The 21891-nt window shown below is 44.6% G+C and overlaps 1 protein-coding gene across 1 annotated transcript; it reads right to left on the bottom strand.

The window, feature by feature from the left end:
* Positions 1-578: 578 nt before the first annotated feature.
* Positions 579-19962, bottom strand: esyt1a (extended synaptotagmin-like protein 1a). The gene is made up of 31 exons (XM_023798914.2): positions 19396-19962; positions 17605-17646; positions 13058-13192; positions 12861-12934; positions 12615-12687; positions 12428-12517; positions 12283-12338; positions 11970-12090; positions 11631-11801; positions 10854-10936; positions 10672-10720; positions 10503-10592; positions 10270-10371; positions 9954-10025; positions 9348-9434; positions 8812-8961; positions 8479-8628; positions 6034-6210; positions 5863-5945; positions 5740-5788; positions 5450-5539; positions 5265-5360; positions 4803-4874; positions 4572-4658; positions 4306-4452; positions 3203-3348; positions 3027-3116; positions 2810-2941; positions 2539-2644; positions 2401-2450; positions 579-2174 (listed from the first exon to the last, which is right to left on the bottom strand). The coding sequence occupies exons 1-31, from the start codon at positions 19699-19701 to the stop codon at positions 2147-2149; spliced, it is 3204 nt and encodes a 1067-aa protein (XP_023654682.1). The 5' UTR covers positions 19702-19962; the 3' UTR covers positions 579-2146.
* Positions 19963-21891: the final 1929 nt, after the last annotated feature.

Below are 21891 nucleotides of genomic sequence, written 5' to 3'. Positions count from 1 at the left end.
GTTCCGCCCTCTATTTAGTACAAAGGCATCTTATTGCAGAAGCTGCGTGTCCATCAATCCCTTTGCCGAACCCTCAAGGCAATCCTGCCATCTGCTGGTCAAAGTGTCTCACCGTTCACCTCACCGTTATTGGTGATTACTGTATTATAATCAAGGAACTATCGTTGCGTTATAATAACAGTAACATTATATTTTCAAATAACTACCTTAACTACTCATTCATCATTCTTCTAATCCTGACCCTCCCATCCAGTATACGGTTATACCACTATACTAAGGGCAATCAAGAGACACCAAGAAAAGGAAACTCGGAGTAGCTGCATGGAGAGAACATGCAAACTCCACACTAACAGAACAGCAAGTGGGATTCAAACCTACGACTCTAGAGGTGTGAGGCTATTGTGCTAAACACTGTCCCTGCACCTATGAATTTGCCACAATCTTGTTGCCCCTGAACCTATGAGGGGCACATATCAGTTTAAGGAAGCACTTTCAAACCATTCAGTAATTTTTTGATGTAAAATATGATCCATGAACTCTGGCCCTCATCTCCTCTCAACAAAACACACAGTAAGGCATTTATGAAGGGCAACACAGCATTTATTATAAGTTGTCTGTAAAAATGTGTCCTCGTAAGCTGAACACATACTGATTCCACCAGGTCTGACATCCTCTCCATACAGATTCATATTCAGCACGCGACACTTTTCCAAGCTCCAGGCAGGCTGTAGTGTCTGTTGGATCACTCAGAGAAACTGACCACTAGGGGCAGTACAGCCTGGGAATTAGGACCATTCACAGTGCATTCTTGGTTAATCAGACTTCACAGTGATTCAAAGTGACATACATACTGTGTCATAACAGTGTTATATGCTTTTGCAGACATCCTTAGAATTGCATTTCTGCATTCATCAGAACATGGGAAACAACACACTGCAACACTTTAAAATGCTTTAAAATAAAGTTCATTAAAACATTCATGGTGGAACACATCACAGATTCTCTCTTATGCATATATATCTAAGATTATCTTTATAAAAATACTGATGAGCCATACAACAAGTAAGAAAAAAAAATGCAGGAAGGTATAACTCTGGTATGATACACATCCACTCACAGACCCAAAGTCACATGAGCACCAGCTCCTTCCTAAATAGCACTGGATGCTAAAGCATAATAATGACAGAGGTAAAGAAGGCCAAGACAGACAGAAACAGGAAACCATCAGCATGCTTATGTTTCAGCCACATTTTTTGAAGAGTATCAATTTCCAGGGACCCCGCAGTCCGGAAAAAGGGTAGGAAAATTACAGAAATAAACAGGTTATCAGAATCAGAATCAGAAAAACTTTATTTATCCCGGAGGAAATTGCTCAGTTTCAAACTGCGCACCAAGCAAGTAGAGGCTGTAACACTATGACATCTGCCAGCCCATCTCTCTGTCCCCGTGCGCGCGCCGCATACTCTCTAGCATTCTTAATCACTGCATTAATTTCCGCATTATTGCGGTGTATGGGTTATAAAAAAAGTATAAGGTACTGTATTATTACGGTATTTAATGTTGGTATTGTTTTACTGAGCATAATTTATCAATTAAACTTTACCATATGTATATACATGAAAATCATGTTATACAAGGGTTACGTGGATGTTTCACTTGGGAGGGGGGGGGGGTTTCTGTCCTGTTTTATACTGAAGAGAGTGGCTTGTTAAACACTGCATTAAAATGGCACCAGAGAAACAATGTTTTGGGTATCAGCATGAAGGTCACAATATCACTCTCAAATAGATAAAATATATATTTTTTATGTGAAGGCCTTATTATCAAGGATGATGAAGTTCTCATAGTCATAGTTTGAAATTAAACGTATTGTAACAAGCTTTAAGTTATTAAAATATTCTTATTTCATAAAGCATTTTCAGAAGAGCTGAGTCATGTAGATCAGCATTTACATATCTATATACCACATTATATATAAAGACTACCGACATAGGATTTAAAAAAAATATCTTTTGTGGTCCAACAAATTTAGAGTAAATAACCTAAAACAATAAAATGGTATTTTAAATCAGGCAAAAGAACTGAATGGAAATAGATTAAAAGTTTCATTGGCATCAAGTCATAACTGGAACATATAAAAGTGACGTTAGTTTGGCACTTCCGTCAGATTGTACCTGGAGGGGAAGAACAGGAAAACTTAATGTTACAGCCTGAAATAATGACTAAGTATGAATATCAACGTATGAAAGCAGCTTTTAAAAATGAAAATGTTATGCCATATCAGGGTGATGGTCACTGGCAGACACTGGCCTCTTAGTCTAAATAATTAAAACACACACACACACACACACACACACACACACACACACAAGTCATCCGAACATACTTGATTTTTCTTACCATTGTGTGACTCCAGACTTGAGGTCAATCTGAGCCAAATCTATCTGAACCTGAGAGAAAACAAATTGGAAGATTCAAACTCAGCTGTGAAGATGGACAGGAGAAGGAGCAGAAAGGTCAACTCAAAAGGTGACTGACCCTGCCCATGACCTCTCTCTCGCGACTCATGAAGGTCATGCTGTTCTTCACCTCCAGGTCCAGCCTCCTGCTCTTGGCCTCTTCCAACGAGAGCTCAAAATCAAACCTGCGATTGCGAGCGGACGGGAGAGGAAGAAGTTCATGAGACACTGAATAGATTTTAGGACAGAGCAAGCGGTGCAGAGGAAAATTCCAGAACATTCATGGACGATAAAACTTTCTAAATCGGACCCCGGCTGGACCTAGCTGGACCCCGGCCTACTCGACAGACCTCTCATTAAATTCAGGATTGGTGTCTCGTTTCTTGATGCTGGTCTTCCTCTTCGTCGTCTTGCTCTTGTCAGGCAGCAGGATGAAGGACACACAGGAGTCTGGAGCCTCTTTGCTGCTGGATGGAAGGTGCCTGTGCGAGCCAGGGAGAGAGAAGCGGCTTGATATGGCCTTTCTGAAGACTTCATGAAGGGTGCCTCTCAGTCTGGCAGACGCACCTGCAGGCGTGAACAACCACCAGCAGCCTCTTCTCCTCCACAGAGTAACGGAGTGTGAGCTTCACCTGGCCTCCTTCCAGCTCAGCAGCTCTGGACAGACACACGGTCATAGTTGTGGTCAGCACGTGTCCATCAGCCTGCCGTTAAGCGTCCCATCAGAGACGACCCCCACCCACCTCTGGCCAGGTGTCACCCGCTGCCTCAACTCCGGAATGGTAGCTGCAGACATTTCCTTGCTAGAAATAACAGGCTTTCCATCTCCCTGTGAACCACCATCTTCAGCCTGCATCCAGCTGCAATCCACTGCTGTAGAACCCAAGATCTGTTCAGCAGTAAACAAGTGTAACCTTGATAAGCTCCAGCATACTCATCCATCCATCAGTCCATCCATCCATTTATACTAACTAGGGTCACACACAAGGTCCACTTTTACATACACTATTACTCTCTACAGGTAATTCTGACATTAGGCGTTTGGGCTAAGTGATTATCTTTGGGTTCAGGATCTGAACACCAGCCGGACAGGCGTGGGACCCACCAAGCCATCATGGCACCTGCATGGAAGCTGACTGAACCATGTTGCTGTTTAAGAGCTTCAGGGTTGTGACTTGAAAACACACCAAACCCTGACCTCTTTCAGTGCTACAGGAGGATTAAAAAGTAAATGACAGTCTTCAAGCTGGTACCTTATGTCTCTCATCTCTCCTGTAGCAGCATCATGTATCAGGATTATGAAACATAATCCTTCCCAGAAGAGCCAGGTTTACACAATGAAATGCTACTGCTCATAACTTTAATACTATCCTTTCCCTGTTCCTAAATTGTGAATAACTGGCATATTTCTTGGTTCCTTTTATTACCATGTCAAAACACTATTGATGGTTATTTAATTAACACTCTTATCCAAAGCATTGTACAAGTCGGTTTCAGAGATCAAGGTCAAACAATTAACTGGAGCAATTATAGTTAAGGGTCTGGCTCAAGGGGCCGATGGAGGCATCAATGTGGCAGCCATGGGATTAGAACCATGAACTCATCCATAGCACTAAATCAGGGGCGTCAAACTCCAGTCCTGGGGGCCCAGAACCCTGTGTAGCTTAGTTCTTTCCCTGTTCCACCACAAATGATTCAACTCAAACTGTGTGGTAAATAGCACAAGGTGTTGAATCAGGTGTGTTAAATGAGGGCCAACCAAAAACTGTGCAGGGCTCCGGCCCCCCAGGACCGGAGTTTGAGACCCCTGCGCTAAACCATCACCATGTTGATGTGGGAATGATACCTTGAGTGTGGCCCTCAGCAGAACCTGGCTCGCAGGAAGGGCTCCATCTAAAGGCAGCCAGCGGTCGAGCTCCAGGCCCGGCTCTGAGAGCAGCTCCCTCACAGGCAAAACGAGAGAACCCAGAGCCAGACCCCAGGCATGAGAGAGCTGGAGAAACACAAGCGTTACGAAGGAAACGACACAATTACAACTCCGGCCTCCGTTTAATATGGGAATCAGTTGTAAGGTATGAGATATATAACAAATTATAGATTGGTTTCTGTCACCTTTATTATGAGAGTATCCTCTCTGGGGTCATGAACCAGGAAGTGGAAGGCTTCCTCCCACCGAGGAGAAACGGCACGATCACAGACCTGAGAACGATGAACAGGTAAACAGCACAATCACTCCGAAATCACACTATTAAAAGTGAAAACCTGTAATCACTGACTCAAGGTTTCATAGCTATAACAAGGATCCAGTGTTTTAGCGGCACAGGTACGGCGGGGTCATTTCACCTTGGTCCTGTAGGAGGCGCCCTTGAGACAGAGCTCCGCTCCCACCTTCGGCTCCTTCCCGCTCTTCTTCAGCTGGTAGCAAACAGTGTGGATAATGGACAAGATCTGTTGCTGAGATCCATCACCGAACTGCGCTGGAGAGTCGCCTCCATGACCTCATTTTACCATTGACACCCAATGCAGACCGTACCACACACACTACCAAACTGGTAATACCATGTCACAATAGACAGCATGAGGAATCGGTCACTTTCAGTACTGCATGAATGAATGGCCTCCATTCTTCCGTATATCACAACGGCAAAGCCGCAGGAATATCTTGTACCTGAGCAGATTCCCCTCAGACTATCCTCTTATTCCACCGCAGCACCAATGATGCACACACAGGTAACACACAGGTAACACACAGGTAACACACAGGTAACACACAGGTAACACACAGTTGCACATGCACATACTCACAGGCAAGCTGTGCGCAGACTCCAGGTAGATGAACAGCAAGGCAGCAGATGGTACCGCTCTGTTCTGATAGGAGTGCTGGGTCTGGTAACTCAGAACCTGAGTACAAGGAAGGTTCACGTTTTCACACAAGCACGCCGACAGCATGGAAATGAAGTGTGTGAGATGGACCTCTCTGATATGCTGACCTGGTCCAGACAGCCTGCGTCTGACAGCCTGGGGAGCCACTCCAGCACCAGGTGGATACGGCCGGACTTCACGTCACTCAGGCTGAACCACTGACAACAACAGACAGCACAGGCTGAACCACTGACGACGATAGACAGCACAGGCTAAACCACTGACGACGATAGACAGCACAGGCTGAACCACTGACGACGATAGACAGCACAGGCTAAACCACTGACGACGATAGACAGCACAGGCTAAACCACTGACAAATGTGATAATAGGCAAAATATATCCAGGAGAAAGTCACCTGATCAATGTAATGTGAGCTGATGACATCACTCAGACTGATCTTGAGCCTGTAAAGTCACAATAAAAATACATGAAGCACACGCCAGTGGAGATGATTCAGCCATGATGATTCAGAGCTGACCTGCCCAGGAAGTCGTCGCGATCCAGGTCTTTGTCAAACACCTCGAACTGTACATCCTGACCGGGTAGCTGTGTGAGGACGACCTGTGAAACAAGCATCAACCATCACATATAAACGAAACCCCTGAACAAACACTTAATAATAAACCAAACAATGGAAAAGCTGGGGCACCTCATAAAGCTCATTCCAGGTGGGGTTCAGGTTCTCCGGCACCACTCGGCTTTGGAAAGTGCTGCCACCGACACGAGTCTTGACGTACGGGTCACTCTTCCCCTTGATCATGCCCCCCATGAAGCAGTCCTTGGCGATCAGGTCCTGTGCTTCCACCAGATGGATCCTCAGCACGCCCTGAAGGATCACACGTGAATCCTACCACACCTTTTCAAAGGTCAGGGAGTCAAGATTCCACATACTGTGCAGGACCTGGTAACCGTTGACTATCGACAAGCAGCATCAGAAATTAAACGGGGGCCAAGGGCAAAAATTCCCCAACATCTCAGAATGCCCCTAAAAACCACGATCAAAGGGCAAAAACTGCCCCCAAGATTAAGAAGAAACACATGATCTGTTACATTAAGCCATCATTTAATTTTTATATTGATTTAATTTCATTTCCATTTCCGTCTCTAACACGCTTACAAACAGCATTGTTGTTCACACTACGCACGTACATAGGGGTGTGGCGATGGGCTATCTGCTTACCAATGGAATCTCTACCCACCCATCAACAGCGGTTACAGTCGCCTAGGGCTGGGCAATATATTGAATTTTCATGGTACATTGATATATTTCCAAAACGAGATATAGGATGACTAAATACCTTTTTGTTGTGTATTAAAACTAATAGTATTCCTTCCTGCTTGTAAAGAGGGTAGTTGGTGGAAACTAAAAATAATTGGTACTTGTGTCAGTTCATTTTTAAACTTTGCAGAACAGCTCAAAGGTTTAAAATATCGTAATTTGTAGCATTTGTTTTATTTTGAAGGGACCTGTTTGCATTTGCTGCTGTAAAACACTGCCTTTCATTTTCATATCATTTTTAATAGACCAACAGTTTCTAACTGTTTAGAAAGACGGAAACTAGTTGATTTAAAAGGCTGTGATGAAGTTTTCACTATATCTATAAAGTAATGCATTATAGACATACAAAGACTATTAAGACCTAAATAAAAGCCTAAATAGTTATATAATAACTGTCTCCTGCTTTCTCTGATATTCTGTACACATACAGACGACTGCAAACTTCTCTTTGGAACAGCAACAGAATGTTCTACATTTATAACCCTGCAGCACCATGCTGCAATTCCTGCATGCATTTTAATCTGGGCACATTTCACATTACAAACAGAAACTTGCATTAATTACTATTTTTAAAAAGTCCCCCCAAAAATGTGTAAATGCCCCCATTTTTTTTATTTCCTGTACTGATGACACGGTTTAACTAGTGCTGGGCAGTATTGCTGGTTTTAATTTCCCATACAATATGAACTTTGGATATACCACCATACCTCGTACCATGGCATAGCTGAAACGGCATCTGTAGCATTACAACAGGAAGTAAATTAAATACTGTAATACTGTTTACTACTAGAAGTACTATGGATTCCTCCAGGACCCTAACGAGGGCAGGAAGAACGTGACTGAGCTCCCTGGACACAGACTGTTTAAAGTATTACCCTCCAGCAAGAGACTGAGGTCTGTTATGACCAAGACAACACAGCACAACAGCAGCTTCAGCCACCCCCCTGACCCCCAAAGACATAGATCCTGCCTCTATCCCTCCTCCACTGACTCAGCTTGCAGATCCATTTCATCTGTATATTCTACTGGAGATCATATATTTTCATATTTCAGTAGTTAATATATCTCCTTTCCCTTTATATTTATTGATAGTAATAATACAGCTGTTTGCACTTCATTATATCATCATATTTGTACTTACTCTATGTTTCTTAACTTATGCACTATGGTGCCTATGGATGTATGCACCAATACTGCCAGAACAAATTCCTAGAACATGCAGCTGCCCCTGGCCAATAAAGCGGAACCTGATTCTGTGTGTATTGGGGGGGCGGGTCCTGGTAACTCCTCTACCCTCCTTACTAACACCTTTTTAAAAACATTCATAAAATTATTCATTTATGTAAACCCTTGCTGCCGTGGTAAAGTGAACCTGGGAAAAAACAAATAAAATGATATACAATGAAACTACCAGAATGTTTTAAAATACCACGATACAAATTTTTGGTGATACCTCCCAGCACTATGTTCAATACTGAAAAATATGACTGACTGGCAGACTGAAGATCCACAACTGCACCAGCTGAATTCCCTACTAACCAAACAGAGGCTATTTGTGAATTAGGTGTTAATTTAGTGTGAAACGTATCTGATATTAATATGCAGCTTTACCAGAATGATAGTGAGAAACAAGCATGCACAATTATTACATTATCTAGCAGACGCTTCTAACCAAAGCGACATGGTTTTTTTTAGGATGTAGGGTCAAACATTCCCAAGAACAACTGGGGGTTAAGTGCCATGGTGAAATTGGTGAAATCACTCTATCCACCATGGGATTTGAACCAGAAACCTTCCAAAAACATGCATACTCACCTCAGTAGCAAAGCTGGAGTCAGGTGATGACTTCAGGGGTCGCGATTGGACACCTACGTCTGTCACTGCACCCCCATCATGCAAACCTTTGTCATCGGTTACAGCAGAGTCCAGCGTGCTGGGAGAGGCATTCTCATTGGGCAGCAGTACCTGCAACACAAGGAGGGGATTGCGCTGCATTTTTAAACTGCATGACTGCACATAGCAAGTAAACATGCATGGACAGTCAAGCACTAATAAGTCCAAGATATAAGGGGCCAAAGAGAAGAGAAAGACACACAAAACGTGAAGAATAAAGGTGACATCTGAAGAGCATGATGCCCGTGGTCTCACCCTCAGCACGGCCTTGATGTAGATGCGACTGACTGGCCCAGAGCGGTCCAACTGGAACCACTGGTCCATGGTGAGTTCAGCGCTGGACAGCAGGCGAGACAGAGGAATAGAGAGAGTCCCAAGGGACACGGCCCTGTCATCGTCCTTTACCTGAGGGAGGGAGGGAGAGAGGGAGAGAATGAGGGAGGGAGAAAAGGGGAAGAGAGAAAGTGACAGAGGGACAGAGAGAGAAGAAGCGAGAATGAGATGGGTAGAGAGCGGTGGAGGTAGGGGGGAAGAGAGAACAAGAGAGAGATAGAGAGAGGAGAAGAGAAAACGAGAGAGAGAGAGGAGAAGAGTGAACGAGAGAGGGAGACGAAAAGGAGTGGGGAAGTAAGCAATTTACGTATGGAAATGGAGGGTGTGAGCAGGTTAGGGTGGGATGTCAGGTAAATGGAGAGTGTGGGGGGGAAATGGAGGGATGAAATATAGTGGCCGTTTATCAGGGGTAATTTGAATGTTACAATGGTGCCAAAAGAGGAAAAGCATTACAGCACCTGAATGTCTATGTCCTGCTTGCGGGGATCCTGGATAAAGAAGCTGAAGGCCTCCTGCCACTGGGGGTTATTCGTTCCGTAACATGCCTGAGGATTAGATTTAGCACATTCTTACTTATCAGATTCTTACCCGTTTATATGCTTGATTTTGTAAGAAAGCATCAACTGAAGTTATTTTGAGAAATGGATAGGCTCCAGATAAGGTACATTTAACAGGGCAGCCAATAAAACAGCACCATCCAGACTCCATTCAAGAGGGCAGCCAATAAAACAGCACCATCCAGCCTCCATTCAAGAAGGCAGCCAATAAAACAGCACCATCCAGCCTCCATTCAAGAGGGCAGCCAATAAAACAGCACCATCCAGCCTCCATTCAAGAGGGCAGCCAATAAAACAGCACCATCCAGCCTTCCTCTTAGAAGCCTCATTCCTCAAACCTAAACCTCAAAATCTGTATGGTAAACACAGCTACAACAGCCAGTTTGATGCTACTGACTAATAGACGGAGCATTGTTTGCACGGTGAAGAAAACATTAACAAGAAATCAAAAGGCATGTGAACAAGCTGAGGTTAATTGCGAATGGGACTATGGGATGGATCTCTCACCCGGCTCTCCTTGGTGGTGTCCTGCACTGACACTTGCACCATGGGATTAGGCTCCTTGTTGCCTTTCTTCATCTGTAACGGCAGGCATCAATCACATCCCTACAAAGAACATGATCTACCCACACATCAGCATCATCTTGTCCACAAAGGGCCAGTGTGTATGCAGGTCTTTGAGATAACCTTTCGATCAGCTGTTCAAACCCAGGTGTGGGGACTCTTCAGCCAATCAGTCCTCTAATTAGAACCAATAATGACACTGTGTGAGGCAGTCTATACCAACAGGAAGTAGCTGATACAGGAAGTGAAAGTGACTCACTGGCAGTTCCTGAGCACGGTCCAAATACACTGTCAAGATGGCTGCAGAAGGAGGGTCTGTGGTCTTATTTAACAATGATATATTTCTATTTCTCTGTAGAACCTGTCAAACGAACAACCATATCATAAAAATCACAAGTAAAAAAAAAGGACAATTAGGTACTCTGTAATTGCTCTAGATTAAAACACCTCCTAAATGAACATCTTTAGAAGTGTCTATGCATGCAAGCGAACCTGCTCCAGATGGTCAGCATTAGCCTGCAGAGACAGCCACTCTAGTTTTAAATGGACGCGACCAGAAGCAGTGTCCTTCAAAGTGAACCACTGCGGAGAAGAGAACACATGGTTACATGGGGAAGAGACATCTATAGCAAAGTAGTGCAGATCGGCCATCAGACGTTACCTCGTCCACAAGCTGAGCTTTCTTCACCAAACCCAGATCTAACTTGAACCTGAAAATCAGATGAGAAACATTTCCTGTATGAAAAGCAAGCTTATTCCTATACATGCCCTGGAGAATATGAAAGTACAGCGATCTGCGTGATGGGTGCAACTGCCAATATGGACAAAAACGAGTCATGGTACCTCCCCATGAAGTCATCCTGGTCTGGATCTTTGTCAAATACCTCTACCTCCAGCTCCTGACCAGGCACTTCATGGACAATCACCTGACACACAGATAAATGGCACATGCAATAAAAATGCATAAAAATGCATCATTATGTAGCCTGAGGCAGGAGAATTCCTGGAATGAAGGTGAAAAATGGGAGACGGTACAACAGGCTGAACCTGACATTTACATGTTTACCTGAAAATTTTATACAAAGCCGCTGTAACAGTGATATTGTGGTCTGTCACTAAGTTTTAATCGTATTGTAGACTGTCATTAAGAGTCCGCACTAATCATATTACAGTCTGTTACTAAGTCTCTCACTAATCATATTATAGTCTGTAACTAACAGTCAGTCACTAACAGTCCCTACTAATATTACGAACAGTCTGCACCAATCATATTAGTCTGCCACTCAGTCTAAACCACTCATATGACAGTCAGTCACTAACAGTCTAAGCCAATAATACTACAGCTTGCCACCAACAGTCTACATTAATCATATCACAGTCCGTCACTAACAGTCTACATTAATATCACAGTCTGCCACCAACAGTCTACACTAATTATATCATAGTCTGCCACTAACAGTCTACACTAATCATATCACAGTCTGCCACTAACAGTCTACACTAATATCACAGTCTGTCACTAACAGTCTACACTAATCATATCACAGTATGTCACTAACAGTCTACACTAATAATTACTTCTCAGTAAGATGCTAAAACAAAAGTACCGCACAACCTCACCTCATACATCTCTCTCCACTGTGGGTTGAGGTTATTTTCCACATGGTGGGAGGTGAACACCTGGGGGCCCACCTTCACTATTACATAAGGGTCTGACTTGCCAGAAATGATCCCATAGTTATCCTTTGAGACGAGACTCTGAGCTTCCAGGAGAAAGATGCGCACGATGCCCTGAGGTGGACACAAAAACACGTTTGTCCATTTATCTCTTTAATACATGAACCATATCTTAGGCCTTTAACTTTCCGCTGTATTAAATGTTCCCATTACATCATTCTACTACTCAGTCATGATGCCGCTTCCTGTATATATAATTAAAAAAAGCACAAATCACGCTACCCTTGGCAGTGGCGATTGCAGCTGTGCAATATGCAGATCAGCCACCAGGGGCACTGTGAGCCTATTAGGCAACACCAGGTACGAGGCGATGATGTCCATTATCTTGGTATCAGACATGGAGCTGTGAATTGCACAGAAATGCACAAAGACACAGGCGTATGATTTCAGCACCACCCATCCGCTGACAATATTGCAATCACCATCTAGAGATTCACGCACTAGACAGACAAAATATGCATAGTGTAAGATACCCTCAATGCATACAAGCCGCCATTTACTCTGAGAAACGCTGGAGGGGTTTGAGGCAACTCACTTCAGGCCAGGAATGTCCAGCAGGTTGGTCAGGCCTGTCCAATTTATATCCAGTGTCTGTGTGGGCAGTTATGTGCAACATGGGTGAGTGACTGAGAGACGCCAAGGTTGTGCGCAAAGCAGTTGGTGCCGAAATCACTACTCACAGGCCGGCGAATGAAGAAGAGTGTTATGGCGCCAACCAGTGGCACGTCTCCTATTAGCGGCTCCAGGATGACCCTCAGCTTCCCATGAAGCTGGGGAGAGGGGCGATTCAGAGGGTCAGGGCAAACATGTGGTCATAAACTCCACACTGAATACAGATCACATATTAATCATCTTTCACCTTCTCACCTGAATGCCCTTGACTCCAGCTTTACAGAAATACTTCTTCACCTCCACATTGATCTCAACGTCCCCTACATAGCTGTTCAAGGAGGAGGAGACGTTAACTGTGACCACGTGACTGACTGTGGTCACCATCATAGAATGTAACCATGTGACTCTGCATAGCTGCCTGTTTTTGCATGACATCTAACAGAAGACAACATCTAAAGACACATCACAAAACGGCAGACTGCGGGTGAGGAGGATACTTACCTGACATAGAGATCCAGTAACACTTGCCTCTTGTCCTGTTCTGTGTGAGCCTTCACGCCGATCACCCGCATGGGCTGTTCACACACACGCACACATACAACACACACAACACACAATGCAAACAGGCAAAGATGTTCACAAACACCATGCTTATGAGTGCATGTACATGCATACAGCTCAAAGCCAAGCTACAGTACCTGCACCCCCAGGTTGACCATGGTGAAGGACAGTGTCTGTAGGTGGCTGCTAGAAGCCCTGATGGAGGGAGCGATGGTTTCCATCAGCAGCTTTTCCACATACTGGCCCACAAAAGGCCAGGCTTGAAGCAGTATCTGTATAATGAGAAAATACATAATTTTACTTGACAGGGTAAAGGGAAACTCTTTAGGAGTTTATCGGGCAATGGGAAACCCTTTGGGGATTCATCGGGTAAAGGGAAACCCTCTGGGGTTCTATAGGGTAAAGGGAAACCCTCTGGGGTTCTATGGAGTGAAGGGAAACCCTCTGGGGTTCTATAGGGTAAAGGGAAACCCTTTGGGGTTCTATAGGGTAAAGAGAAACCCTTTGGGGATTTATCGGGTAAAGGGAAACCCTCTGGGGTTCTATAGGGTAAAGGGAAACCCTCTGGGGTTCTATAGGGTAAAGGGAAACCCTCTGGGGTTCTATAGGGTAAAGGGAAACCCTCTGGGGTTCTATGGAGTGAAGGGAAACCCTCTGGGGTTCTATAGGGTAAAGGGAAACCCTTTGGGGTTCTATAGGGTAAAGAGAAACCCTTTGGGGATTTATCGGGTAAAGGGAAACCCTCTGGGGTTCTATAGGGTAAAGGGAAACCCTCTGGGGTTCTATAGGGTAAAGGGAAACCCTTTGGGGATTTATCAGGTAAAGGGAAACCCTCTGGGGTTCTATAGGGTGAAGGGAAACCGTCTAGGGGTTCGCAGGGTACCCCAGGGAAAAGTTCTTACTTACTTATCGATGTGATCATGTATTAGTGGTGCCCAGTATTATACTATATGGACAAAAGTATTGGAACACCAGGCCATTACGCCCACAGGGACTTTTATGATATCCCATTCTAAATCCACAGTCATCAATATGCAGTTGGTCCAGTGCGCAAAACAAGGTCCATGATTGGGTGAGTCTCAGCCCCATCAAACATCTTTGGGACGAACTAGAATGAAGATTGCGAGTCAGACCTTCACGTCCAACATCAGTGCCTGGCCCCACAAATACTCTTCTAGATGAATGGGCAAAAATTCTCACAAATGCACTCCAAAATCTTGTGGAAAGCCCTCCCAGAAGAGTGGCAGCTGTTATGGCTGCATTAAGGGGACCAACTCCATACTGATACCTATGGATTTAGAATTCCAATGTCAAAAGACATGTAAGTGTATGTTTATGGACTGTGAGAAGAAACACGTAGCCAGAGGAAACGCAGAACTACTGGTGAGAATGAACTCCCCTAACATGCCTACAGTGCTAACCATTAAGCCACTTTGCTGTGACCGTGATTGGACGGTCACTGGTTTGAGACCCAATGCTGGCAGAGTGATGTCACTACTGGGTGCCTGAGCAAGGTCCTTAACCCCCCAACACTACTCCAGGGACAGGCAGCCCATGTTTTCTCAGAAAAATATGCATCTGATAGATAAATACAAGCAAGTATAAATAGGTGAAATAAACAAGTATAAATAGTTCATCATGAACTCTTTCCACATTCACCTTTGGCAAGGATAAAGTGAGGTTTACCCAAACAGCAACAATGAACTGAGGACGGATGTATTTGACTGCATACTGAATAATTCAGTGCTCACAGCCAGAATATATTCACAGGTTCAGATCAAAACAGGCCAAGCAGCCTCTTTGATCAGAATGAAAAAAAAAATGGCTACTGCGTTCAAAGAGAGCTTGGCTGAGGACGTTCAGAAATACCAACATTTATACGATTCCTCGCTATGGGATTATGAAGAATCCCAGAGGTGGAAAGCGCAGGTCCAGAAAGTACAGATCCAGACCAAGATTTTGTTTAAACCAACCACTTGAGCATAATGAGTCACAGAAGACCCAGCTGACTGGCTGTAATGAAACCACGGTCTGGATCTGGATTTTCTGGACTTGAAATTTCCACCTCTGATGACTCGCAAATAGATACAACGTGAAACACAATCTGTTTGTGACTGCAGCTCCATGTTCTTGTCCATGCATTTTTTTTTTATAGTTAAATTTGTTTTTTATTTAGTTTTTATATTATTTTCATTTGAAATTCAGTTTAGTTTTCAGTATGGTTTTATTAGTTTTTTTAACGAAGTATATCCATTTAGTTTGTAGGTATTTTAATTTTACCAATTTTATTTCTAGGGATAGATGGAAAGCTGCAACAAAATGCCGTGCTGTGGTGCACCGGCTATTTATAGTTTTTGTTTAGTAGTTTATTTTCATATCTTATTTCAGTTTAAGGACGTTTTCATTAACAATAACTGTCTTGCATACTGTAAGTACATAGTGCACAGCAGGGTTGGGACCATTCCAGAATGCATTGATCAATACCAGTCCGAATCAGGAAATGGAACTGGAGTTGGAACTTAAATCTCCCTGAAATTCAAATTCAACTCCAATTCTATTCCCTGTAGTTTTTTTTTCCAATCCCAACTCCAGTTCCGTTTCCTGATTTGGACTGGAATTGATCAATGCATTCCGGAATGGCCCCAACCCTGGTGCGCAGTTAGTATTAGTAATATTCAATATTTTCAGTATAGCTTCATTTGGGGGACATATCGTGGGGACCCCTCTAACGCCGGCCCACTTGACAAATTTTATCACGCAGATTTCAAAATATTGAAATAGCGTTACTTTTGAAAAACACTGCCAAAATACTGTACAGTGCAGTATAATGTCCATACAGTGTGACAGTAGGACAAATTAAGTACCATCCAGCTATTGCTGTCCTTGCAGTGCGATAACTGCATGTGCATAACATGCAACTTAAGTGAACTGTGTACAGGCTGTGATGGGCTGGCACTCTGTCCAGGGTTGGTTTAAACATCATGCCAACTGCAATTTATATTATATTATCCATCCACTTTCTGTAACCGCTTGTCCTATTCAGGGTTGTAGGGGGTCCGAAGCCTATCCCAGAGGCTATGGGTGCAAGGCAGGGAACAACCCAGGATGGGGTGCCAACCCATGACAGGGCACAGTCACACAGCAGTCACTCACACAGGCATACCTGCGGGAAATTTGGTGACTTAAATTACCCTCAGCATGTTTTTAGACTGTGTGGGGAAACCAGAGTACCTGGAGGAAACCCCACGATGATACAGGGAGAACATGCAAACTCCACACACATGGAGTCATGGCGGAGACTCGAACCCGGGTTCCATAGGTGCGAAGCAACAGTGCAAGCCACAGTGCCGCCCAAAATATTATATACAGCCATGGAAAAAATGAAGAGACCGCACTATATTATTAATCAAATCTGCATTTTTTTAAATCATGGTTTAATTGTGGTTCTGCTGGCAGAGGCTACGCTGAGCAGCAGGTTGCTTTCAGGTTCAAACTTTCTAAGACAGCAGCACATAAGAATAAGGTGAAGCAGGAGACACTGGGAACGACCAGAAACCAGCCAGGTAAAAAGGCGGAAGCGACATTCTAATGCCAGAGATGACCGTTAACTGATCCGACAGTTTCTCATGAATCGGAGGATGGCATCAAGTGACCTTCAAATGGAATGGGAAACATTAAGTGCAGGTGTGAAGTGCACTGCTAGGACAGTTCATATCAGGCTCCTAGAAGCAGGACTGAAGTCCCATAAAGCAAGGAAGAAACAGGGAAGAATCAGACTGCAGTTTGCAGAAATATATATATTAATCACAACGCGCACCCAAAAACTGAGGAATGAGTGAAGCAAATAATCGTTCTGTGGCCTCTTAATATTTCCCGCGGCTGTATATTGTATCACATCACATATTATAAATGTTTAGCCAACCACCAAATTAATCAGTAGATCACTTGATTGTTAATATAATGAATAGTGACAGTGCTAATAAACTCGGGGCTCTAGTCTGTAGCTGAGGCCCAGTTTTATGAAGCCCCAGCAATACGATCATGGGACACAGAATCAGATAACTGCAGACTGGCCTTTCGCAAGATCTGCTCTGACAAAGACCACATCCGGAAAAGTGAGCCTCCTCCACCCTTTACTTCATACTTGAGATATGACTTTGGAGCTTCCATGGTCACAGCTCAAAAACAAGCTTTCTGGGTGAAACGGTGTCTTTAAATAGGGACAGTCTGTCAGAGGGCACGTGTTGGATAAGCAGTATGGAGGGATGGAATGGATCTTTTCCAGCAGTGGCAGTCGAAGCCCATATCGCACCCCCAGCAAGCAGACTTCAACACCAGATTTCACGGTAAAAGTTGTCGACTGGACACCAAGTCGGCCCCCTTGGAAATTGCCCATCCGGCCCTTGTCAGAATCTGCGACTTCAAGCCTTCAGGCTTAGGCTAGGCTAGGTAAGGGTCTGGCTACATTAGGGCTCCATTTTTACCCAGCGGCATTTTATCAGGGCTAATGAAAAGGGAGGAGCTCTTCTGCCAGGCCCAGGAACACAGCTCACCAGCCTGCTGCCATAACTCCTATAACAGCTCGTGTGCGTGTGCATGTGTCTATGTGAACATATGGATCCATTAGTCCGTCTGACAAGTGTCTCGCGTGGCTGTGAGATCCATCCGTGTGACGAGCACAAACCTTGTTCAGCCACTCCACTTTCTCCACGTCCGGGTAACTGACCTACAAAATGTACAAACGACACAGTCAAGCAACAGGAAACTGCAACTAACAAACACTTAATCAGCTGAAAGATAAGTCAGGCATGGGAAACCACAGTCACACGGAGAAACCAGTGTGATATCCTATACCATCTTTTAAAAATAACACAAAAATAAGACTTACCCCTTTGTCATACTAAAAACTAAACTGTGAAACTGAAATACCCACTCCACAATTAGCTTAATGTTTATTGCTCTAGTTCTTAAAGCTATTTATCCCCAAAAAGCTGTTCATGAACAGAGCTGGTCTCTCAGGACCAGCAGATGACTCATACTTGTGCTCTTGTACTTGTGTCACACGACGCTGAGTCTCGGAATAACTCAATTAAACTGGAAGCATGAGGAATAGAACACGAAAAGTCACTCCACAAATGTAATATCGCCTGAAAATTCTCCCATGCACTCAATCTCTCTACTGCCTTAATCCTCATCTTTAATTCCTTTTGCATTCCTTTCCTTCTGTATTCATTACTACCCCGGTTGACTCCCCAGAGAGCCGACATTAAGGACTGCCTAATATAGCCAAGTCTGGCCAGTCTGAAGGATAAGTCAGGGAGGGAGCAGAAACGCGAAAGGCAAAGGCTGGAAAACAGGCCACAGTAAACACTCAGCACAGAGGGAGATAGAGAACAAAGAGCAGGCCCAGAAATGCAGGAAGAGCAGCAGCAGTCAAAACCGTAAAGGGAAGAGCCCGTTTACAAGTGCCAAAGGCGTAAGGAAAGAGCCTGTTTGCGAGCATCAGGCCACAAAGCAGAAGCCCAGCAATGAAGGACTCAGGAGAGCAGACGAACACTTAGAGTCCCTTCTGGTCTGAGACTCACGTAAACGAAATTATGTATAATGCAGCCAGGTGCAGTATCATCTCCTAAAAGCACATTACATTCTCACACATTAAGCACAAGCAGCACAATTCATTTGGTGACATTCACATCGATACAGAAATATTGCACACTTTATCATTCTTCAATCCATATTTTTTCAATATAAGTATGTCCAGGAGTAACATAGGAGACCAGATGTGCTACTTCTTCAAACTCCTGGAGTGCTGCTGTGTGATCTGAGGGACACAGATGGCAATTCGAAGTTCACTGTCCGATTTGGAGCTGAAGAACTGGTGGTTAAGATCCAAACTACATATATGCCAAATATTCATTACACTATAATATATCACAACCAGGGTAATTTTGGAAAACGTTGCTGCAGACGTTGCATTAAACCTAACTGGGCTCTCCCTCGCCCTCCCCTTTTCATCACTGATTCCCATACTGATTTTAGGAAGTCAAATTTATACATTCTAAAAAAATCCTGCATCCTTAATCCTTTCAATAAAACAGCCATCTGACACAACACTGCACTGAAATACATGACAACGCGGTGACAATAACATCTGTTGATTGAGTGAATTTTCCAATCGAATGATCCTGTGATGTCTTAAAAACACAAGGCTTTTCCATCAATAGACTGGAAAAAGTAACAACATAACAGCGTCCTTTGCTGGAAATATCGACTAAAAATCAAGATTTTTAAAAATATATCATACTGTCTTATTGCCCAAGTTGGTAAAGTAGTATATGCGGCAAGTGTTACTTAGCATCAGTGTTCTTCCAGGTAAGAAAGTGATGCTAATTTGATGATCATGATGTTAAGAAGAGCATTAAGCATGGTGTGCGCTGGCTTTCATTAATTCATCTATTTATGAACTTCGTCTTACCCATGCAGGCAGACTGCGTGTGTCCCTGAGCACCGTGGCAGCGATGAAATCCTGCTCCTTTTCCATCGCGTACATGGCGGACCGCAGTCTGCTCTCCTTCCCGTCCCGGCAATTTTGCCAGCCGATGTACAGCATGAGACCGAGCACGACCAGGAAAATGCTGAAGCCGAAGTACCCCGCCAGATACACCGGCAGCAGCGCGCCCAGGCATTTCCCGAAGGAACACAAGCCGGAGACGGCGTCTGCTCCCCGGCAGCCTTTCGCTGGCTGCACCGAGACGTGCGACGCATCATCCGCGCTCTGCATCGCAGCTACGTCCGACGAAACAAATCCCGGGCGAATCACACCCAGCAGTACACCCAGACCTCCAAAAAACGCCTAAGACGATTGCATATTTCATATATTTTAAAGCTGTGAAAGGGAGGCATATGTTGGGGAAGAAGTAAAAGCGGCTCAAACTACGTAAGTCCTGTAGTAAAGGCGGAAAAAGGCAGAACCAGCGAGACAGGCGGGCGGACATAACAAGGGGCGGGTTTCTGAAACTCTGCGTTCATCCCTGCAGCGAAAGCACCGTGCCTCCCCCCCCCTCCCATATCATAAATGTCAATAATAATAATAATAACAGCATCCTCCAATAGCGCTCATTGCTGCAGCGAAAATACCCCGCACCCCGCTTCATAATATTAATAACAACAATAATAATATCCTCCATTAGCGTTCATCCTTGCACCGAACCCCCCGCCATACCCAATAATAATAATATCATCCTTCAATACGTGAAGCACTAACATAGCTAGTACAGAAATGGGTTTTGTGAAATGAACAGCACATGCTTTGTTGTTTGATCTAATGAGAAAGTACAGAATGGCGCTCCATTCGAATTCATTTATTTATCCGACACTTTAGCTAGAAGTGACTCAAAGGGCTAGGCAGAAAGTAAGATTGTACATCACAAGCATACAGCTGCCAAGGAACCAGCGTAGGGACAAGTGTAACCGGAGTTACACAAAAAAAAAAGTGACAAACTCTCTCGCCCGTCGAAAAAAATGTTTCAGCGGCCTCGGCTCCCCATTGGCCGGCACCGCTGAAATGTTTCACAACTGTCCCGACCGATTGGCCGAGCCCGCGTCAGCGGCCCCGTGTGATCGGCCGGCGCGACGATGGCCCGCCTACCGCCCGGCGCGCTTATATGAATGAAGACCACGGCTGCAGCGACATTATCGTCGCATCTGCCACTCCTTTTGCTTCGCGTCCGGCGTCCTGCATAGCGCTAACAGGTAAGCCCGAGAAGCTGCTGCATTCGTACAGAAATCTCGCCCCATTATTATCCTTTTTTTTCGGGTGTTTAACCGATTGATTTCGTATCTTGCAGATCGTTAGTTTGATGTTGTCGATCCAATATGTCATATTGTATAAGAATGCTGTCGATTGCTTTAAAATATGCAGTCTGCGAAACAAACGCGCTGTGCAAAGGCGCACGACAGCGTATCCACCTCTCCGTCGATTAAATGTTTTGCAGAAAAGGTTAAGTAGTCAGCATCATTAGCCGTAGGTCATGTCAGTAACTGCTCTGAGTGCAATTTAAAGAAATAATTTGTACAGAAAAGTTATGTAGTCTTTGTTATTAGTAATACTTCTTGCCAGTAATTTAACATAAACATAGCCCTGTTTACTTAAAAAGATCCAGAATTCTCCAGGAAGCATTATATCAATATATATTTTTTTATTTCATTATGTCTTGGTTTATGTTTGCATTTATTCAGCTGTTCAGTATTTCTTTCCTATCAGAATGGACCAGTTTTCCGCTTTGAGCCCAGTGGGGAGCTCACTCTGCGCCCCTCACCCGAGGCACTGGCCACCCAGAGAGCCCGTGTGGGCCAGACTGTGACGACCCCGAGCCAGGCCGAGGATCCAGCGGCGGTATTGATGGAGGCCAGGAGCAGAGTGGCGGCTCGAGGAGGAGACCCCCGGGACCACCGGCTGGTAGAAAGCGAGTGTGCTATCCAGTTTGGCCAGTACCGGGGGAAAACCTTCAAGTGGCTTCTGTCCAATGACGTTGGCTATGCTGCCATGGTCCTGGCTGGGCATCAGGCGGAGAAAGAGTCCGGCAACCTGAGCGACACTGCAGCAGCGAGCGGTGTTATGCATAATAAGGATGTGTTCTTCAGGTAAGCCATTACACCACAAGGCACAAAATCACTACATCCCACCAACATCGATACAAAAGTCCCATGTTAACCAATCCCTCATTCCATTTCTGCACATAGATATGCCAGCTCCTTCCCAAAGATGAGTGAGGCCATCAGGCAGCGGCGGCTGGAGGCTGCATCACACAAGTCACACACGAGGGATGCACAGCGGGCACGGCCCAGCTCTGTGCCCTCCGAGGTCCCCCTTGTCGTTCCCGGCTCCTCTAAGGAGATGCCCACCACAGCCCCTGGTCAGCTTTAAATATCGTTCATGCAGAACTAACAACTCCAGTGTTCTTTTATTCAG

This window comes from Paramormyrops kingsleyae, chromosome 18 (genome assembly GCF_048594095.1).
Source record: "Paramormyrops kingsleyae isolate MSU_618 chromosome 18, PKINGS_0.4, whole genome shotgun sequence".
In the NCBI taxonomy this organism is placed as follows: Eukaryota; Metazoa; Chordata; class Actinopteri; order Osteoglossiformes; family Mormyridae; genus Paramormyrops; species Paramormyrops kingsleyae.
The sequence above is the reverse complement of the archived record's forward strand: the minus strand, read 5'-3'. Positions and strand labels throughout refer to the sequence as shown.